We start from the raw sequence: 21,253 nt of genomic DNA on the forward strand, positions 1-21,253 counted from the left end.
GAAAACGAAAATGTGGAGTTGCCACCAATCTCTTGATTTAGGTGTGATTGGACCACCTATTAAAACGTTTTTATTCAATGACAAATAAATTTAGTTCTTGTAAAATAAAAAAGGGTTCGGGAGTCGATTACGCATGAGGAAGGATTAGCACCCTCATTACGCCCAAAAATTGGTACCAAATTGATTTGATGCTATCCTTATCTCAAAAGACCTTTTTTAAAGAAACGATTTTCCAAAGTATGACCTTTTTAAAATGTTTGAATAGTTTAAATTAGTAGTCAAAATTCCCTCGTTTTAAAGATATGCAGTTTCATACCCAGTACGATTGAATACGATCCCTTATACCTTTAAAATGCGATTGATTTTTAACTTTTGAAAACTCGTAAAAAGTTTATCCAAATATTTAGTTCATCGGAAAAATCATACCCAGTACGATTGAGCACGATTTTCCGAACTCCCCAAATATTGGATATGGCCTTATTTCAGAATTTTTGAATGATAAAGAAAATTAAGAATTTGCTCAAAATGCTTTTATTTGACTTGAAAATAAAAAAAACGACTATTATCAATCAAAACATTGAAACTTGAACCACAGTGCAATAATATAAAAAAAATCAAAGTTACAAACATGAATCAATATACATATATGAAATATTATACAAGTGGACAAAAAAGAACAAATTAACATACACACAATGGCAATGAGCTCACATCCAAAAAATAAATTAGAATAAAATATAACAAGTTTTGAACATAGATGAACAGAAATTGAAGTAATAGTACAAAAGATTGATTGACAATATACAATAATAATATATAAAATAACATGAAAAATAAAACACAACACATAATATACAGAGCAATATGGACACTAAGAGCTAATATAATACACAACAATTTAAAAACTATATGAAAAACTTACAAATAAATAATGCATGCTAGGGTTTGACAATGGTTTACATATATAAAATAAACTTAAAAATATGTAAATGGATATTAAAATAAAAATATTGTGAAAGAAGAAATTGAAGCAAATATCATACAAAAATATTTTAAAAACAATACATATCTATTTAAAGGTGATAATATACATACAATAATAAAAAAAATCGATGTAAACAATATATAATGAAGATACAATAAAAATAAGGAATGAACAATATACATGAAAGATGAACAGATCAATATATAATAAAATTATATGTACATGAAAAATCTTAACTAACAGAGAAATAATATATATATATATATATATATATTTTAAAGAATAAATTATGCATATAATAAATTTGGAAAGAAATACAAGTAGAAATTATATAAAATATCATGGAATTAAAATATAAACTATAAGATTGAATTAACTTTATCATAAGCTATATAATGTAATATATTTTAACAACATTATTACATATACAAATGGTTTTCCTTTTTTAAAAAAATATATATATATTTAAAATAATATGATCAAATATATGTACCAATTATGTGAATAATAATCGTTTAAATGATACATAAAATATATGGATTTTTCCTTCAAATAATAAAAAATATATATAACAAAATATAAGGGTAAGTTTAAAAGAAATCACATGTATAAAGTAATATAAAATTAATAATATACATAGCATTCTATCATGAATCATATATATATATATATAATAATATAAAAAACATTAAGAAAAATATTATACAAAATGTTAAGTGATATGATATAAAAACTTTACAATAATGATTTTAAAAACAAAATAAAATTATCAAAGTAGCTAAAAAATAAATAAATAAGAATTAAAAATGAATACTAAGTGGATTTTTTTAAAAAAATGATGAATTACATAGAAATAAAGAAACTCAATTAAAATAAAGTTAAAATGAAAGGGATAATTAATAAATTAAACAATTGAAATCAAAAAAAGAACTAAAATGCAATGTGCGAGAATATGCAGGGATCGAAATTGGAAATATACCGAGTCTCAAAGCACAATGTTTAAATTCGGGCTAAACTGAAATGCCGCGCAAATTCTAAGGAGAAATTTAAAACAAATAAAATGTGAATAAGGACTAATTAAAAAGTCAATGCGAAAGAAAAGGACTATATGCGCAAATTAACCATCTGAAGCACCAAAGCGTGGATCCAGCTTATGTCACCGTTTTGAATTCTGCATACAATCAATTCTAAAAAACTAACACTATGTTTGGTTAAATGGAATTGCTATTCCATTACGACACGGTTCAAAACTTTAAAGGAAAACAGTCGTTTGGTTGGCTGAATGCTCAAAATGTCGAATGGAGATTACAGGTTCATTCTAAAAATCGCCGAATAGCCATTCCGGGGAGGAGGTGCCGAATGGCTATTCCAACCTCTCCATCGAATGACCCTTTTTTTCTCCTCCAAAAATACCCTTTCTTAGATTAAATTTTCTCTAACGATTTCAACTTTTGTTTTCTTTTGGTCATTCGACAATCTCAAGTTCAAATCAATCTAAAAGGAAGCGGATCAACTTGAAGGCCAAATCAACTGGATTTTGTTGTAAGTTCAATTCAACTAGGGTTTGTTTTGCATTTTGATTGATTTTTTTTTTGTTTCTGATGATTTGTCCAAGGGGAATTGAAATGGATTCTGCAACTGTTCACGAGGAGATCGATTCATTATTCGAGTCAACTCCTCCTCTCAAAGATTCGGCTAAAATCATAGACAAATTGAATCAAGTCATCCAATTTGATTCTCCTTCAGGTACAGTACCTGAAGCTAATCGATTCTGCACATATTTTCCCTTACCGGATATTTGTTTGTATATGTATACCTTTTCGTATTTTTCAGGAGAAGGAAAAGGGAGGAGGGTAGATGAGCTGCTAAAACGATGCCCAAATCTTAAGAAAATTATTATTTTTAGGGTTATTTCAAAAGCCAAGCCACACAAGGAATGCCAGGTATTTGCCAAATTCACCTCATCTATTATTCGACTCATGAGGAAATACATGCATGTAGAGGTGCAAATTGAATGAGTAAAGTTCTCTCAATTGAATTTCTAAACTCAAGTCTTGTATCAGTTGTGGATTATATGAGCAGATATGCAGTAGATTTTACAGTTGTGAATTAACACACTACTCATTTAGCTTGAATTCTTGTGGAGCCTTTACACTGGTGAATATGCATGTTCTGTTTGCTTTTGGTTATGGATTTTAGATTTATTATTACCAGTTAGTGCTTATGCAATTTTATCATGGATTATCTGCGGTTCAACCCCCCATAATGATTTACTAAATCATAATAAATTCTAATGGTATTTACATCTAGGTGTATTCATCTGGCAGCAGTCAATCTGTTCATTTTGCTAATTCGTGGAAAAGAATTGGTATGCTCTTTTGCTGAAAGTTTGGGATCTAGTAAGAATATTTATTTGCTCATTACAATGTAGATGTGACAGTTCTTAGTTATCTATGACATGGTGAGGTTCAAGTTTCGGCCTACCTTTCTGAGAGAAAACTAGTGGGCCGGTTCTTCTTTAGGAATGGTTAGTGGTACTCTTATAACCTGCTAAAATATAATTTTGCTCCCTATTACTATTTTTAGTGTTAATTTTTAAGACAGTTTACTGGAATATAGAGGGAGTTCCCTGATTGGTAGAAATTGTTAGATGAACATAACTTCGCTTGATTTTCTTCGATGAAGACTGAACTTATTTATATTAAAGTTGTCAGTTGCATTAATATCAGCAGTGTGTATGCCTTACACCTAGCAATCTGGAATGATAAAGTCATGGTTTTGTGATGAAGATGATATAATCCCCACTATTGTGCTGCCAATTATGCCAGTTATTGAGCGAAATGTTGGTGCCATGAAGCAGCCAAATGATGGAGGAATTCATATTGTATTCTCTCAATGGAAGCAATTTATGTTTCTTTCTGTATGAACTAGCTAAGTTTTCTTCGGCATACTTTCTTCTCCCCCCAAATAGATGCTATACCACTCACAACTGGAAACTGCTGTTTTTTCATTTATCCTTTTGAAACTTTAACTTCAGCATGACCAAGCACTTCTACCTTCAGTTTAACTTAATAATAATGTATATAAGTCTTCCTTCAGTGGTTGTAAAACTTCAGACTGTCTTATCCGGTAAGATACATTTGAGGTTTGAATTCAAAAGAGAAAAAGGATAAATACTAATAAAGGATAAGTAAAATACATGAAGCACTGGTTTTTTTATATAGTGAAAAGTAATATCTTTGTTTTTATGTTTACATTATACATTTTTCTATATCTCCAATTACTGTAATTAAATGTCTTCTGTACTTGTTACAATTTTTTTTCTGTACTGCTGATATATTAAATTGACACTATTGTATGGGTTTGAGGGAGAGCTCTCTGTTGATGCAGTAACAGATTGGTTTGCAATGGCCGTACTTAACTTGTCTCGCATCTTTTACTATTTGGACACTCTTTTAGCCAACTTGTATCTATATCTTATGTTACGGTTTGGGGGGAAGATGCCGAAATGAATATCGCTCTGCCATGATTGAATTCTAATGCCTTTGTTTATCTAATGAACAATGCAGATGTATTTCACCATTGATTCAACATTCTATGTTTCATTCACATTTATGTTATATCTTACATTACGGATTAGGGGAAAGATGCCAAGGTGAATATTGTTCTGCCATGATTGAATTCAAACACTTTTTGGTTTCTCATTATATATGTTCTTTTCTTTTCTTTTCTTTTCTTTTTTTGATTTGTATCTTATCTCATTTTAGAGGCTACTTGAAAGATATTCAAGTGACTACTTTTCTGCCTTGATTCACTATTGTATGTTATTATGTTGGCTTGTATTGACCCTGACCTTGAGTTGTTATTATTACTATTTTCTTTTATAGGGAAGTGTATGCAGTAGCCATCGTTGGTCCTTTTCCAATTGCTGTAACTAATTTATTGGATTTAACAAATGGGTAGCTTAGGATACTGAGTTTCCATTGATTGCAACTGCAAAAGCTTTACAAATTTTCAAGAAGAGGAGCCAATGGTTGCATGTTATTCAAGTATATTCAGTCTATTGGTATTCTTGCTTTGTATTTTCCAACTTCTAAAATACATTCAGTCATTGATGCAGGGAAGCTTTATATGTTTAATAAGTTTTTATTAATATATATTAGATTAAAATAGTCTTGTATTATCATATTTGATTCTATAGAATACTCTTGGTCAATATTTTAAAGGAACCTTAATGCTATTCTTTGTGAATAGATACTTTCAATCAATGTTCTTTGTGAAGTTTGGCACATGTAAAAATGAAGTTGCATGAGAGTTTGTGATTACAAATTTAAATCTATATTGTTCATTTTACATGAAATTTTTATATTATACACGTCTAGCAGTATAAATAAATTAACGAAAATATGTTAAAATATATATACACAATATAACAATTTCATTAGTTCTTTTGCTGTATATCAATATCAATATCTGTCTATGAGTAAAAATATTTGAGACAATATATTCTTTAAATTATTCTTTCTAATTATTCTTTAAGTAACATAGAGATTATGATATATATGCTAAATTATTTGTTTTGCTAATAATATTTTAACACATTAAATATGCATTATATTTTAAAAATAATAAAGTAGGTTGTATATTATTTTTGTAATATTATATATTATTTTATTAATTTATATTTTAATAATTGCTATATTAAGAATATTATTAAATTATATATTATTATTGTTAAATTATAATTAATAATAAATTTATTAAAATAGGGTTAAATTATGTATTATTATTTTATTAAATTATATCTAATAATAATCCTATTAAATTTAATAACAATAATCATCCTATTAACAAAATTTCTTCTAAGGGTACTCTGGTCATTTTAGCTTCTTTTCTTATGCTATTACAACTTTATTCCATTCAACCAAACACAAGAATATTATTACAGTTCTATTCCATTCCATTCAACCAAACAATTGAATTGCTATTACAGTTCTATTCTATTGCAACTCTATTCCATTACAGTTCTATTCCATTACACTGAACCAAACGTGGCCTAAAATTCAATATGCAGCCATTTAAATGCCAATTAAAATAAAAAAAGAAAAACCCTAAAACCTATTCCCTATTTACTTGGCCGAACCTAAGAGACCTTTCCACTGCTGCTTTGCCTCCTTATTCAGCTAACGGCCATGAAACAAGGGCCAAGTTTAGTCCCGTTCGACCACAAATCTGAAAGCCTTACTCATAGGCTTCAAAATCTTCGCCTTGATTTCAGTTTCGACGAAGCAAACAAGGAGTTCAAAGCCTCCTTCAGCAACAGATAAGTCTTCTTTCTTTCTTTTCTTTCTTATAAATTTATTTTCATGCAATAGATAAAGAATGACGAAACAGAAATGAAAATCAAAGAAGAATACAATCTAAAATCACCTTAAAGCTAATTTCGAATGGATTTTTAGTATCTGCATATATTTCTCTGCTATTCTCTTTGTGACAAGAAGAAAAAAGAAAAAAAAACCATTTACGCCGTTTTTTCTCGGTTTTATAGCCGAAAAACAAAAATAAATAAATAAAATAAAAATACAAATTTCATCACTGTCATTTGCTGTCCATTACTTGTGGTTATTTTCTGTTGCAGGTGTGTATGGCGTGGAGGAGTCGTTCGTGGAGCATGGCACGAGTGGAAGAATCGACTAGAGGTCATGGTGGTTTGAAACTTCTAGGGTTTCTGCAGAAAAAATCCTTAGTGTTTTGGGCTTGGGGTAATGGGTTATTTGGGCTAATTGGGTTTTATATTTTTATTGGGTTTGAGGATTTATTTGGGTTAATTGGGTTATTTTATTATTTGTAAAAAAAAAATTGGACTTTGACTAATTTTGGGCCATTTATTTTCTTTTTTTTTATATTTATTATTTTTGGTTTATAATGGGACGAGCGAATTGGGCCTATTACAAATCTTTATTATATTTTCATAATAACTCTGTAAATATTACTATTTTATTTTTACGAACTCGGTTTACGAAAATGAGGTTTCGAAATCGCATTATTCAACACCATTAAAAATTAGGTCGTTACAATTCTCCCTCTTAAGAAATTTCGTCCTTAAAATTTACTTGAAAAGAGGTAGGGATACTGAGATCTCATTGTCTCTGCCACTTATAAACTTTTTATGTTCTTTATAAGTCTTCATCATCATGAAATTCCTTACCACTTTTATAACACTTCAAGATCACTTTATATTTAATAAACTATCATATATCACTTCATTTAAGTACTCAAACATGATATCTAATTCACATATCAAATTTGTACATTTTACAATTTAATCCCTTTTCCATAGTTTCAATACACTACTCAAATCACTTTGTAATGGAAATTCAATTGATATCAACACTTTTATCTAATTAATTTCATATTAAATATTAACAAATTCATAAATAAATTAATCACACAAATATTAATATAACTAATCTAACATAATTTTATACTTATATTTTATTAGGTATAGTAAAAATTCTTGATGTACTTTTTCTTACCTATCTTACATAGAAGAAATTGAAGAAATCAAGCTTGGAATGGTTGAAAATGGTAGAAAGGAATAGTTTAGAATAAAAGCAAAGTTTGCTTCAAACATGAATGAAGGTAATGTGAGAATGGAAGAAAAATGATGAGATTTCTACACTATTCTTAATAAAAAGCTATTAGATTTATTTGAATAAAATATTATAATTATAGTTTATTATTATAAGCATCATCATTTTTATCTGGATATTATTCATTCTCAACTTCCAACACCATCCAAAGGATCTAATTTCACCAACAATTATAAGGTTTTCATCATAATTATCTATTTAAGAAAAAGACCATTTTGCCCCTTATCATTCTCTATAATTCCATCTTTGTTTCATAACACTCTCTTGATATAATTACACTTCTAATCATTTCTTTTTTTCCCTTTAATTCAATTTAATCATTTATACTTTAAATTTTCACAATTTTTCCCAACATTTTTCGCGCTTTGTACGATTTAACGTATACCCTATATTAATATATTTCATTATATTAGTCTTTTCAATTCTCTCCGCTTCCCAACTACATTTTCTACTAACACTGATAATTCCTATTTTATTTGCTTTGAAAATTCTAACACACGCAATCTCCAAATAACACTATTGCCGACTTAAGGGGTGTTAGGGATGTTACAAACTACATGACAAAATAATGTTGTAACCAATAGATGAAGAATTACAAATTATTTGAACCGTGATTATATATGTCCAATTGATTCCTCCACTAGCTCAACACAACCATATTCGGAGTGCAAATAGAATCGATATGTTGAATCAATGAAAACAACAAAAAGAGAAATAGATTGCAAGTATTGCTATTCACAATGAACGTAGTTTCTCACGGGGAGCAAGAGATAACTTAGGAATTAATTTAATTTATTTGAACTATTATTTAATTGATTGTAATTAAATAATTCAATTCAAAGTAGAAAAACTAAATTAAATTGTCATTGTAGTTTTCTTGAATAATACAATTAAATTTATTTACTCGGATCTTAGTATAGTAAAGTTGTCATGATGAGTTTAATGGAATTAGAATTGAGTTGAGGAAATAATTAAATTTACAAAATTAATTAATATTTTGGAAATAAAAATTGATTATTGGGTTGGATAAATTATATGAGTTGGCTTAAAGATTAAATAATACATATAATTGTACCTAATACATGAAAGAAGACTTGTAAGCCCAGTATATATTATTATTTTGATTTTTTTGTTCTAGTAGAACTCTTGTGATTTTTTCTTTATATATAGAGTCCATGAGTTAAGCTTTTTTTTTTAAAAACAATATGTTCCGATCATATTTGATCTTTTTGACATAATGCCTAGATATCCATAACCCCAATCTCTAATACTTAAATAGGAGGATAATGCACTTCAGCACATTCGAACCTACGTTCTCTTGCCCTGACAACAATGTCTGTAGCAATCGAGATAAGACTCAACCGGCGACTAACATCATCATTGAGTGTAGTTATTATATCGAAATATAATGAGATTCCCAAATTAAAATCTATTTTTTGTGGGAACTTGAGTTTTACTTTTGATTTCTTTACCCATAGAGAAAATTAACTTTTCCCATTAAAAAGTTAAAGTTTCATTATGTGATCAATTCATGAATTAAAATCGATTGTTGAGACAATTAGCGAAAGTCTGGGTATTCCAAGATGCAATGTTGATGGTAAACGTCTTGATCAAACCACCTGAAGACTGTTATCCGTTCAGCACCTTGATTGAAGAGTGTCTGGCTTTCATTGTGAATTTGCAGACCATTAAATGAATTTGGCACAAGTGACCGACGTAGGTTTGGTCCTTCTTGAAGCTCCACCAGAGGATTTCCTCCCTTTTCTACAACATGATGCTTGTGGGTTTAGCTTTCCTTAACATTATCTTTATGTACCAACAAAAATAGGGTTATGATAAGTTGATTTTGGAAGTATTTATAAAGCTTGATTCATGTACAAGTTTTTTGCTTTTCATTCTCAATCCATAATTATATAAGCTTTCGATATTAATACCATATTTTAGTTCGTAAGTGTAAAATTTAACTCGATACTAACTTAGTTAGAAAATAATTAAAATTTTAATTTTAAAAATAAAAATTTATGTCTTTTCAATAATTTTTAAATATTTTAAATAAATAACTTAATTTACAACCTTTAAAATTTCTCAAATTTATTTTAATGATTTAAACGTGGGTTTGATTTTTTTTTATATTTTTTTTATTCTGTAACTACGTAAGTATCACGTCATTTTGTATTAGTAATAAAACTGTCACCACCGACCAAATTTTTTCTGTTCTTCCAATTTTAAACAGCTTTAACCAAAATTTGACCAACTTCATTCATTTTCTTTAGATTTCCTCTCCATTTTAAAGATTACTTATCATCCTTTCAATTTTTAAAAAAAATTATTTAAAATTTTAGATTTTACAAAATAGAGTTACGGAATTAATAAGTATTTATAAATATATAATAAAATATTTTTAAAAAAGACACATGTCATTTTTTTAAAGTTGTTTATAAAATAAAAAAGAATATACTGTCAGTGTACCAAACACTCATTCCTTATTTATTGTAATTGTTTTTGTAAGTCTAAAAATAACAAAATTCGAATAAATAAAGTTGGTTATTTTCTTCAAAGGGACCAAAAAGAAAATGAGAAGAGGAAAATGATTCCCCATGAATGAGGGCACAACTGATTGGCTTTAAGGTGGTTATAAAGTGAAAGCAACATTATTGGCTTTAAGATGATGCCCTCTGATGTTTGGCAAATTTTTTAAGTGGTTAATTAAAACATTAATTACTTATTTAATATCATCTTTTCATAGATTTTAATATAAGAAATTAGATGCTGAAGGATTCATTTACATAAGTGTAAAATTAAAGTAATTTTATATTATTTCGTATTATTTATGTATTTAATATTTTAATAATTCAATTATTAAATTTATCAATATATTTATACTTATCATGTATGTAAAATTTTGAATCGATCTGGTATCTTTATTATATTGATTTAAAATATTATTTACATTAATATATATTAAACAATTAGAATTTTTTAATTTATGTGTAAAATATGACGATTAAATTATTAAAAAGAAAATATTTAATAAAAGAGTTTTAATATTTTGAAGAGAAAATTATTGAAACCCCATAAAATCCATTTATCCCTTATGGTTTGGAAAATGCTTTTATCCTTTTAAGTTTTGATGATAAATACACTAAACCTTAAAGATTTATTTATTAAATAAATTTTAAATAGAAGGATAGCTTTACTTTTAAGTTTATTTTTTTATTTTTTATCTTTAAGTTTTATATTCAATCATTTTCAATTTAAAATAATAAAAACCTTATTACTTATAAAAATATATTAATTATTGTAAAATTAAATTATAAATTTTATTATTAACTAATATAATTATACGCTAAACATAATTGTATTTTCAATTAATATGTGTAAGTTTTTTTTCTTTTTAAAAAATTACAAGTACATTTACAATTGTAATTATAAAGAGTACATTCATGTAACTATAATTAGAATTGATCATTGTAAAGTTCGATTCGACTTATAACCATAATATATCTAAGCATAAATCAAAATAAATCTATATAGAGCCCACCTATAGTGGGACATAAACCAAAATAAATATGCATTGAAAACCCATACACAATTTATACAAAGTGAGATTTAAACCTAAGATTTAAAAGTTATTAGGACTTTAATATTTTCATTAAACTAAGGTCTCATTAGCTATAAATTTATTTTTAAAAATTATTATTAATTATAATTATAATTTGTTTTTGAAAGATTTTTATGTAAATACATGTTGAGTATTTAAATTTTAGTTTTAATTTAAGTAAATATTAATTTTCAAATGATTTTATTTTTCATTTAATATTTTAATCAAATTTTTTCCATTAAAATTTTTAAATTAATAATGAAAATTAACTAATTTACATAAAAATAAGTTAATGAATTTATGTCAAAGGTTAATATATAACCAAATTAAATATAATTTTATCAAATAATTCAAATATATTTAATTTTATACTAATTTAATATGTAAATAAAATTTTATTATTTTGTAATTAAAATGGAAAATGAATAAAATAAATATAAATTACATAGATAAATAATAGCAATGATATAAGTAACTTTTTATTTAAAATTTGCATAATAAATAGATCTCAAGCAGGTTTATGAGATTTTCTTCAAACTATAGGTGGAAAGTGTATCATATATAAATATACATATATATATATATATATGAAAAATAATTGTTACACTGAAGTTTTTAGATTCCATAAGTAGAATTAGAGGTTAATAAATATTTTATAAAAGTATAATAAAATATTAAAAAATAGATATCAATTTTTGAAATTACTGTGGAACAAAAAATATACTACCAAGATATTAAATACTCACCCTATATATATATATATATACATATACTATAATATATGAGGTTAAAAAAAAAGTCTATGCGGTACAGTTTATAAGCAACCCATTTGACATACTAATACGATGACAACTCTAAAAAAGAATCTATTTTAACATACTAAAATATAAAAATATACCAAGTTTTATTTAAATTACTCATATTATATACTTCATACATATTATATATATATATATATATTTATATACACACTAAAGTAAGATTTAGAGATATAAAAGTACATTTATATAATTCAATTTTATGTTTATAATTTTATTTCTGCATACTTAATTTGTTTAATATTAATATTTATACTTCATAATCTTTATGCACGTAATAGATTCAAAACATCATATATATATATATATATATATATTATATTTTAAATATTTTTATACACAAGTTAAACTCATGCATTGTATAAGAAAAAAAACTAATTTTACATTAAACATGAGGGAAGTGTGTTTTACCCTATTTAACAATTAGAAATATTCATAGGACTCGACTATGTAACGCAATTAATATTATTTACACTTGTCAAAATTTAAGCTAACTAAAATATGTGTCTCAAAATTTACCTCTGCCCTTCTCTATTTTTAAATTGTTAATTTAAATATTTTTAGCCATATTAATATTTTATTTTATTTTTAAAAAAATTGTGCTATTTTTATTCACAATTTACTAATTTAATATATTTTACTTAAAATAAAAATGAACAACTTAATTTATTTTTAATGTTTAAAAATTAAAATTATAAATTTGTTTAAAATTCAATATTTATGTAATTAGATAATATATGAAAGTAAAATAATATATTACAAAATTAAAAAAAAAAAGCTAAAGCCTTAATATTAAAGTTCAATCCCAACCATATCTTAAATAAGCCTAATCTTTTTACCTAAATTCTTATTTCAAACTTAATATATTTACCCAAATATTTCCAAATATTAATTTATATATTACTAAAATTAATTTAGTTTTAGATTAATGTTTTCAAATGTAAATTGTCAATTTAATATTTCCATCCCATCACATCATTGCTAGTTGCTTTCCAGTTGTTTCTAGTAAAATCAGTTTCTTGATTGTGATAAATCAAATTTATTAATTATATTTAAAAAATATATAATTACAAATACAAGAAAATATAAATTCAATATAATTATATATCCAACTAATTATAAAAAAATTACGACATACAAATAAACGAAAAATATAAAAAAAATCCAAACTAAAACTCACATTTACACAAATGCACATAATAAAATTGGAGACCCAAATATACGCAATTAGGTACAACGAGATTAGAGCTTAAATACTTAAAATTCATAACATTAGCCAACAGTACCAAAGTTTTATTAGCTACTCGTATATAACTTTAATTAATTATTCCTCTAAGTATCTATATTATTATAGATTATTTAATTGAGTTAAATGTCAATTAGAGAACTGAAAAAATAATAATTTATAAAAGAAAAACACATGAAATCATAGAAGTATTTAATTTCTTAAAATACATTTTAAGAGTACTTTGATATTTATAGGTATCGAGTTCAATTGTAAAATCTGCTATAAAATTTTTATCTATATTATATATAAAATAATTTAATTTAAAGGATAATCTAATTTTATTATAATAATGTTTTATTAGATAATTTTAATAAAATTATTATTTAAGAATCAAACAGATAATTAAAAATTCATGCCACTCAGTCAATAATAATTTATTGAAATGATTTTATAAATATATTTTTTAAGATAAATATTTCCATTCATCCATATCATAAATGTTACAAAATCTAAACTTATTAAAAAATTAAAACCATATTTATCGTTAATAAATAATATTAAAATATAAAACATCAAAGTAAAAAAAATTTATCAAAAAGCGATTATAAATAAAGGAAAATAGTAATGGTCACATTCTGCTGTTATGCCCTGTACTTTGTGTAAGTTATAGATTTAGTATCTATACTTTAATTTAATCAATTTTAGTCCCTATACTTTTCAAATTTTAAAATTTCAATCCTGAACAAACGATATCAACTAAATTTGTTTGGTTAAAATATGCTATTAGTCTTGTATTATTTGTAACATTGTAGATTTTGTCTATGTTCTCCAATTGGATCATTCTTATCATTCTTAATCACTATATTTTTTGAATTTCAGTATTAATGTAAACGACACGAGTTAAATCTATTAATTGGTTTTTTATTTGTCAGCAGTATATGAAAATAACAAACTAGCATAGCATTCCACGTCTGATAATAATTTTGACGTATCAAATTTTAAAAATAAAAGAATTTAACTTAATGGATTTAATAGTTACCATTTAGTTAGGACTAAAATTTTCCAATTCTAAAAATATAGACACTAAAAATGACCAAATTAAAATATAAATTCTAAATCCCTAACTTATATAAAGTGCAGGTCTAATAGCAGAATTTGACCAATAGCAATTATTAAAATGGGCTTAAACTGAAAAATGAAATTCAGAATAAAAAACTGGTGGATAGCAAATTATTTGAATATGATATTAATCCTTTTTTTTTATAAAAAATGTTCATTGAATATAAAATATATTTTTTTGAAAGGAATATAAAGTGAAGTTTAATGAAGACAACAGAAAACCAAAATCACATTCGAGCTCTCCCAGATCTTTCAGTTTTTCAAACGACCCAGAATTCAGGAACTTCTGAATAAGTTCTTTTTTTAATTAAAAAAGAAACTTTGGTTTAGGCAAATGTGGCTGGTTTACTCTTTCTAGTCTGCTTGTGTTTGGCTACTCAGACAAATCTTTTTCCTTTTTTGTTTCTATTTCTGTTCTTTGGGTGACTTTTCAGTTAAGAAGAACTCTCTATATATAAAGGAGATATTTTTGGGGTTGAAGAAAATATGCAGCAGGATCAGTGGAAGAAGGTTGGTTTCTTTTCTTTTGGTATAAAATATGTTGTTTTTTTTTCTTTTATTTTTAAAGCTTTAGAATTCTAAGTTCTTTTGTGTTTGAAAGTGGAAAAGATTTTAACTTTTTGATTGTCTTGAGCATACATTGAAAATTTAAGGTTCTTCTTTCTTTCCTTTGTTTGAATAGAATGGATAAGGCGTTGGTGTTATGGATTCTAAGTTGATAATAATCCTTTGGAGGTGTTGTGAAAGGAGATAAATTGACATTTGGGGTTAGATTCTTCTTTTTTGTTAAGTTTTGGCATTAATTTTGGAACTGAGCTTAGAGAAGATCACTTTTAGTTTTTTTCTTTTTTTGCTGAAATGAAGCAATTCTTAGTGTAGAAGAGAAAGAGAACAAAGAAAAAGACCTTGACTTGTACTTGATAAGTTATTAAATCAACTTGAAGTTTCAGAACTGTTAAAGCATGTTTCATTACCAGTCGTGTAGACAAGATATTCCATATTTTGAAAAGAGGAATTTAACTTATAAGAAGTGGTGGATTTTTAAATTCTTGAATTAGTTTTGTTATTTAAAATGATTGCGAGGCTTAATGTTGTAAATGATTCCTGAAATTTATTCTCTTTGAACTTGTTTTGGATTACTGTAAAGATGCTTTTGTTTTTTATATGATAAACACGAATAACTTTATTGGTTCTTTTTGATTTGGCTTTCTTCTTTGAAGGTGATATTGGTTTCCTTTCTAGCTATGATTGGCAGCAAGAAATGAGTCTAGTCTCGATGGATTCTATGTTTGGTTTTTTACTATTAGAAATTGTCAAGCAAAGAGAAATATTTGGAATGTTCCCCTTGGGCAATGACTTTGGATCCATTTCCGAATGTCAATCTTTTTTTGCATCTTTAAATGCTATTAGAAGCTGTAGGAAGACTCTTGGTTTTGGGCTTTTGGCTTCATTTGAGCAACTTCAAGTTCAATGGATATCTTTTGCAGGCAGTCGAACAAAGATTTGTGTGCATTTGTAACGTCTTAAATGCAGTTAATTTATTGAGTTCTTGATAATGTCATACTCATGTTTCCAGGTCTTCATTCATTTTTAACATCAAGTCTGTTTAGACCTTTAGTTTTGAGTGAGATTCAGATTATCATTTCCTATTAGCTCCCTTTGTATCCCATATGCGAAGTTGTAATGGATCGATTCATTAGAAGGAATTGATTCAATTCATTTCTTATGTACCCATAAGTGTTATATTGGATTTGAATCAGATTTTGGATCAATCTATCTTGATTAACTGACTCCGTTATCTTATATGCTTGTTAGTAGTTATACAGTTATGGTATGCTGGTTGTTTTGGCTATTTTTGTTACTGCTTCTCTGCTGCATTCTTTAGCTGCTGTTGCTACTTTTCTTTGTCCTTAACTCCATAGAAAATTCACTTGTTGCATGTTTTGTATGATCCAGTAATGCCCGATTCTGTTTTTCCCCTCTCGCTGCTGCTTCTTATTCTTTTCTTTAATTCATAGATAACTTACTTATGGTCCCGTCATGCGCGGTTCTGATTGTTTTTCTCTTTTGTTCTTCAGGACCTAAAAGAGGACTTTTTCACTGAATATGGCGATGCAAACCAGTACAAAATTATTGAAGTCATTGGGAAGGGAAGCTATGGAGTTGTTTGTGCGGCACTTGACACTCATACTGGTAAGAAAGTCGCAATAAAGAAAATACGAGATGTATTCGACTACACATCTGATGCTTTAAGGATTTTACGTGAAGTCAAGCTGCTTAGACTTCTTAGACATCCTGATATAGTTGAAATTAAGCATATAATGTTGCCACCGTCAAAGAGGGAGTTCAATGATATATTTGTTGTTTTTGAGCTCATGGAGTCTGATCTTCACGAAGTCATCAAAGCTAATGATGACTTAACCCGTGAACACCACCAGTTTTTCCTTTACCAAATGCTTCGTGCAATGAAATATATGCATACAGGTAAACAATTGTTTCATCTCTTTAATTGTCTTTCGTACATGTCTGTAATTAAGGCTATATTTTTCATTGGCTTTTGGCTTGTTACTGTTCTTAATGGAAGGTTGAAGTCTCTCCCTCATAGATGTAAATTGCTTTTGCCTCGGTTTTTGCCATCTAATTGGGATATGGTGCTTGAAAGCAATTGCAAATTTACACTGATTGCTAAGTTCTCGGTTGCAGCTAATGTCTACCATCGTGACCTTAAACCAAAGAATATACTGGCAAATGCCAATTGCAAGCTTAAAGTTTGCGACTTCGGGCTAGCAAGAGTTGCATTTAGTGACACCCCAACCACCGTCTTTTGGACGGTATGTAGTTTTGGGTGCATGCTTTCTTTTTCTACCACTAAGAAGAGTTGATACTCGTGTTTATACGTTATTTTCCTATGTTCCTTTCAGGACTATGTTGCTACGCGATGGTACAGGGCACCAGAGCTGTGTGGATTTTTCTTTTCCAAGGTATGCCTCTTCTAGTTTAATGTCTTGGTTTTATTTCGAGGGTTGACTTTTTTAGCCAATCACCACATTTATTGCCAAATATTGAATTAACCATGTCTCATTTGAACTATGTCGTATTTAGCGAATCACCACAAATTTGTTTATATAAATGATACCTGAGTGCCTTTTAGTGAACAGTAATTCTTAGATTAAAAGAATTGTTGTTCAGGGAGGACTATGAACTCTCTTGGAAGTTGAAATATCTGTCATTCAGGTAATTCTGTCTAGTTATGTCTATTTCTCGAGAGTGCTTAACTTGTGGCGGGGCTTTTTAATTTTACGTATTCAAGTCTAATTTTTGTTGGTAACTGTCTGCAGTATACACCGGCTATTGATATTTGGAGCATTGGCTGCATCTTTGCCGAGGTATTGATGGGGAAGCCTCTATTTCCTGGAAAAAGTGTCGTTCATCAATTGGAATTGATCACTGATCTTTTGGGGACACCTTCACCTGAAACTATTTCTGGAGTATGGCCTCTTTCTCGCTTTCCTTTTATGTGTGTGTTTATGTTTTGTTTCTGGAGGGTGATATTTTACTCTTTTCTTTTATAGAGTGCGAATGGTGATGTTTGTTTCACACGATTGCAGGTCCGAAATGATAAAGCACGAAAATACTTGACAGAAATGCGGATAAAACAACCTGTGCCTTTCTCACAGAAGTTCCCAAATGTAGACCCGTTAGCAGTGCGGCTATTGCAGAGGCTGTTGGCGTTTGATCTAAAAGACCGACCAACCGCTGAGGAGGTGTCATATCTTTTATTTTAATGCTATAAATATGGTGTCCTGGATGCAATTGAGTCAAAAAATCGTGGAGGTTTCTGATGCATGTTTGTGTGTTCTTTACATTAATTGTACTTCTTTGTCTTAATGTGATAGGCATTAGCCGATCCTTACTTCAAAGGCTTGGCTAAAATTGAGAGGGAACCTTCTTGTCAGCAAATCTCGAAATTAGAGTTCGAGTTTGAGAGGCGAAGGTTGGTAAAGGAGGATGTTAGGGAATTAATTTACAGAGAGATACTAGAATATCATCCTCAGCTGCTCAAAGACTATATAAACGGAAATGAAGGAACTAATTTTCTTTATCCGAGGTTTGAATTTTTCCTACTTATCTTAATGCATTTATCGTTAATTGTTATGTTTCTCGTATTTTTTCACTCTTAATCTGCTTGATTATATTTTGGTTTTATCGCAGTGCCATTGGTCAATTCAGAAAGCAGTTTGCATATCTTGAAGAAAACAGTGGTAGAAGTGTGCCGGTTTTCCATCCGGAGAGGAAGCACACGTCCCTACCGAGGTATTTCATGTTTTAACATTTTCCTTTAATCAGAAATGTTCTTTATACAATTATTCTCAACTGCTCTGGGGTTTACGGTTTTATGATAGGGTGAAGAGAAATTTAGTCTCGTGATCAATATATGCATATGAACATGATAAACAAAAATAAATATGTTCTTTTAATTTTTATGCATTCCCCCACTAACATATGGATTCAAACAAATTACCACATTTTCTCCCCTTATGGTGACGCGATATTCCAATTTCCGACTTGTGTCCTATTTATTGCAGGAATACAGTTCATTCCAGTACAATACCTCTGAATAGGCAGTCAGCTTCGGTTTTGTGTGAGAATCAAAACGTTACCGAAGAGGCTTCCAAAAAAGTAACTGATGCAATTTCTGGTAATCGAAAGTTAGCACGTCCTCCAACTAAGGTGCCAGCAGGTATGAATGGTGCTTTCTGTTCTTTTTACTGTTGTTTCTGCCTGCTGTACTGGATTGAAAACTATTTCATATGTTGTCCCTCCGGGCCCCACTCTCTGTTTGCTGTTTGAAACCCGGAAGTGGATTTTTCTACAATAATTTCACATTGTTGAAGATTCCAACATTCCTTAGGCATATTCACTAGCACGAAATGTGAAAATACGTTTACTCATTGATCATAGGCATACGGCCAATTATATGTTTTTCTTGCTTCACCATTTAGCTGATCCTGAAGTTTGTTCTCCTCTTGTTTTGTACAGCAAAACCCGGGAGAGTTGTCGAATCTGTCATAACACATGAGAATCCAAAGAATACTAAAGATGGTTACGATGCTAAGGTCTTTCACCAAACCACAGTCCTTCCTCCGCAGCCCCGTTCCAGCACCAACACCATAAATCAAGAGAAATCCAGAATACAGAGTGACATGAATCAACAAGCAAAACTGCAACCACAGTTCAGCATGGCCGCAAGCCAATCCCCAGCAATGGCTGTCGGCATGAAGAGCAACCCGTATCAACAACCGCAAGCAAAGGCAGAGCAATTAAATGATAGATTGGGCATTGATGCAAAAATTCTGCAGGCACAAACCCAGTTTGGTGCAGTCGGTGCTGCTGCTGTGGCTGTAGTTGCCCATAGGACTGTAGGTACAGTTTAGTATAGATTGTCTTAAATTGAAGTTAACCGGGAGCATCGGGTCAAACTCTTCTTCGTTATCAAGGTAATAGCTACGAATGTTCATCGACTTCCCGGAAATGGGGTGGCCTTTCTTTGAACAATCATCTGACTTCTCAGAAACAGTTAGGATATTCTTTGTGAAGGCTAGGAAAGATGGATCTTGGTATTTTATTTATTTTCCATTATCTAATTTATGTTATGTGTAAATATATGTTTTATCATTGAATTTTATATTTAATAAACCGGTTCCAATTGGTATTGATTTTAGCTTAAATTCGTGTGTATATTTATGGCCTAATTGGAACAAGGTTTGGAAAAACAAAATATAAGGCAAGCCTGGTTTAGCTCATTTTTCAATTTTATGACATTATTTTTATTTTTATATGATATGTAACATATATTATGAGAAAATTAAGCATGTATAAAGATATATAAAATTACTAAATATTAAATAAAATAATTTTTTACTAAATTTATATATTTTGAATTTTTTTATTAAACATCATATTTTATTATTAAAATATATAAAATCTAAAATTATTTTTAAATTATTTTTATATATTTATAAAAATTTATAAAAACTATAATGAATTTAGATAAAATGTTGCCAAGATTCAAATAAACTTAAATAATTATTTATCCTTATTCATTTTGAATGTTTTTAAAAATAAATTTATATATTTTAAAATTTTAAATATCTATAAATTTATAATAAAAAAACCATTTCATGTCTAAAATGAATAACGATAAAATTTAGATGATATTATATATCATTTTATGTTTTTTAGTAATTTTATGATTTTTACTTATTACCATTTATATATTATGTTATGGTATTCTTTTAATTTGCTGGAGTTTTGTAAAATGTTGATATAGTATTATTTGATTTTTTATTTTTTAATATTCGTATGATCAATTTTGTTATAAAAATTTAAAAACAATAAAATATAAAAACACTTCTAGAATGAATCGGATAAAATGAAGTTGTCCATTTATCCCTGTTTATTCTAAACTTAAAATGATATATATTTTAAAAAAATTTATATATTTTTAATTTCAAAATAATAATATAAAACATAGTATTTAAAGAATAAAAATAAATAAAATTGCTAAAAATACATCCAGAATAACCATTTGTCTATATTCATTCTTGATGTGAAATATAATTTTTTATAAATTTATAATTTTAGAAATATAATTGTTTTAGATTTTATATATTTTTCAATTTAAAAATAATAATATATAAAAGCATGCTATTTTATAATAAAAATATAAATATATTACTAAAAAATACTTCTAGAATGAATTTTGACAACTTTTGTTTAGGATGATTCTTAACCTAAAATAATTTTTACAATTTTTTTAAATTTATATTTAAAAAATTAATAGGATTG

At 27.7% G+C, this 21,253-nt stretch overlaps 2 protein-coding genes across 5 annotated transcripts; both read left to right on the forward strand.

Annotated features, from left to right (window-relative positions):
- The first annotated feature begins 2,149 nt into the window (after window positions 1–2,149).
- Window positions 2,150–5,253, forward strand: LOC108453801 (uncharacterized). Of its 4 annotated transcripts, XM_053028572.1 has the most exons (7): window positions 2,150–2,527; window positions 2,601–2,731; window positions 2,819–2,928; window positions 3,296–3,353; window positions 3,814–3,869; window positions 4,555–4,640; window positions 4,873–5,253. In XM_053028572.1, exons 2-7 carry the CDS (start codon window positions 2,611–2,613, stop codon window positions 4,946–4,948), a joined length of 507 nt encoding a protein of 168 aa, XP_052884532.1. In that variant the 5' UTR covers window positions 2,150–2,527; window positions 2,601–2,610; the 3' UTR covers window positions 4,949–5,253. The 4 variants fall into 4 exon arrangements, 3 of the variants coding, with proteins under 3 accessions (XP_052884532.1, XP_052884531.1, XP_017607600.1); XM_053028571.1 differs by having other exon boundaries at window positions 2,151–2,731; XR_001866634.2 differs by lacking the exon at window positions 3,814–3,869 and having other exon boundaries at window positions 2,150–2,731; window positions 3,296–3,512.
- A 9,221-nt stretch (window positions 5,254–14,474) lies between these two features.
- On the forward strand, window positions 14,475–20,133 carry LOC108449968 (mitogen-activated protein kinase 19-like). Its single transcript, XM_017747369.2, has 10 exons — window positions 14,475–14,914; window positions 16,483–16,888; window positions 17,108–17,235; window positions 17,326–17,385; window positions 17,743–17,892; window positions 18,013–18,168; window positions 18,301–18,512; window positions 18,617–18,718; window positions 18,991–19,145; window positions 19,445–20,133. The coding sequence occupies exons 1-10, from the start codon at window positions 14,891–14,893 to the stop codon at window positions 19,837–19,839; spliced, it is 1,788 nt and encodes a 595-aa protein (XP_017602858.1). The 5' UTR covers window positions 14,475–14,890; the 3' UTR covers window positions 19,840–20,133.
- The last annotated feature ends 1,120 nt before the right edge of the window (window positions 20,134–21,253 follow it).

This window comes from Gossypium arboreum, chromosome 5 (assembly GCF_025698485.1).
Source record: "Gossypium arboreum isolate Shixiya-1 chromosome 5, ASM2569848v2, whole genome shotgun sequence".
In the NCBI taxonomy this organism is placed as follows: Eukaryota; Viridiplantae; Streptophyta; class Magnoliopsida; order Malvales; family Malvaceae; genus Gossypium; species Gossypium arboreum.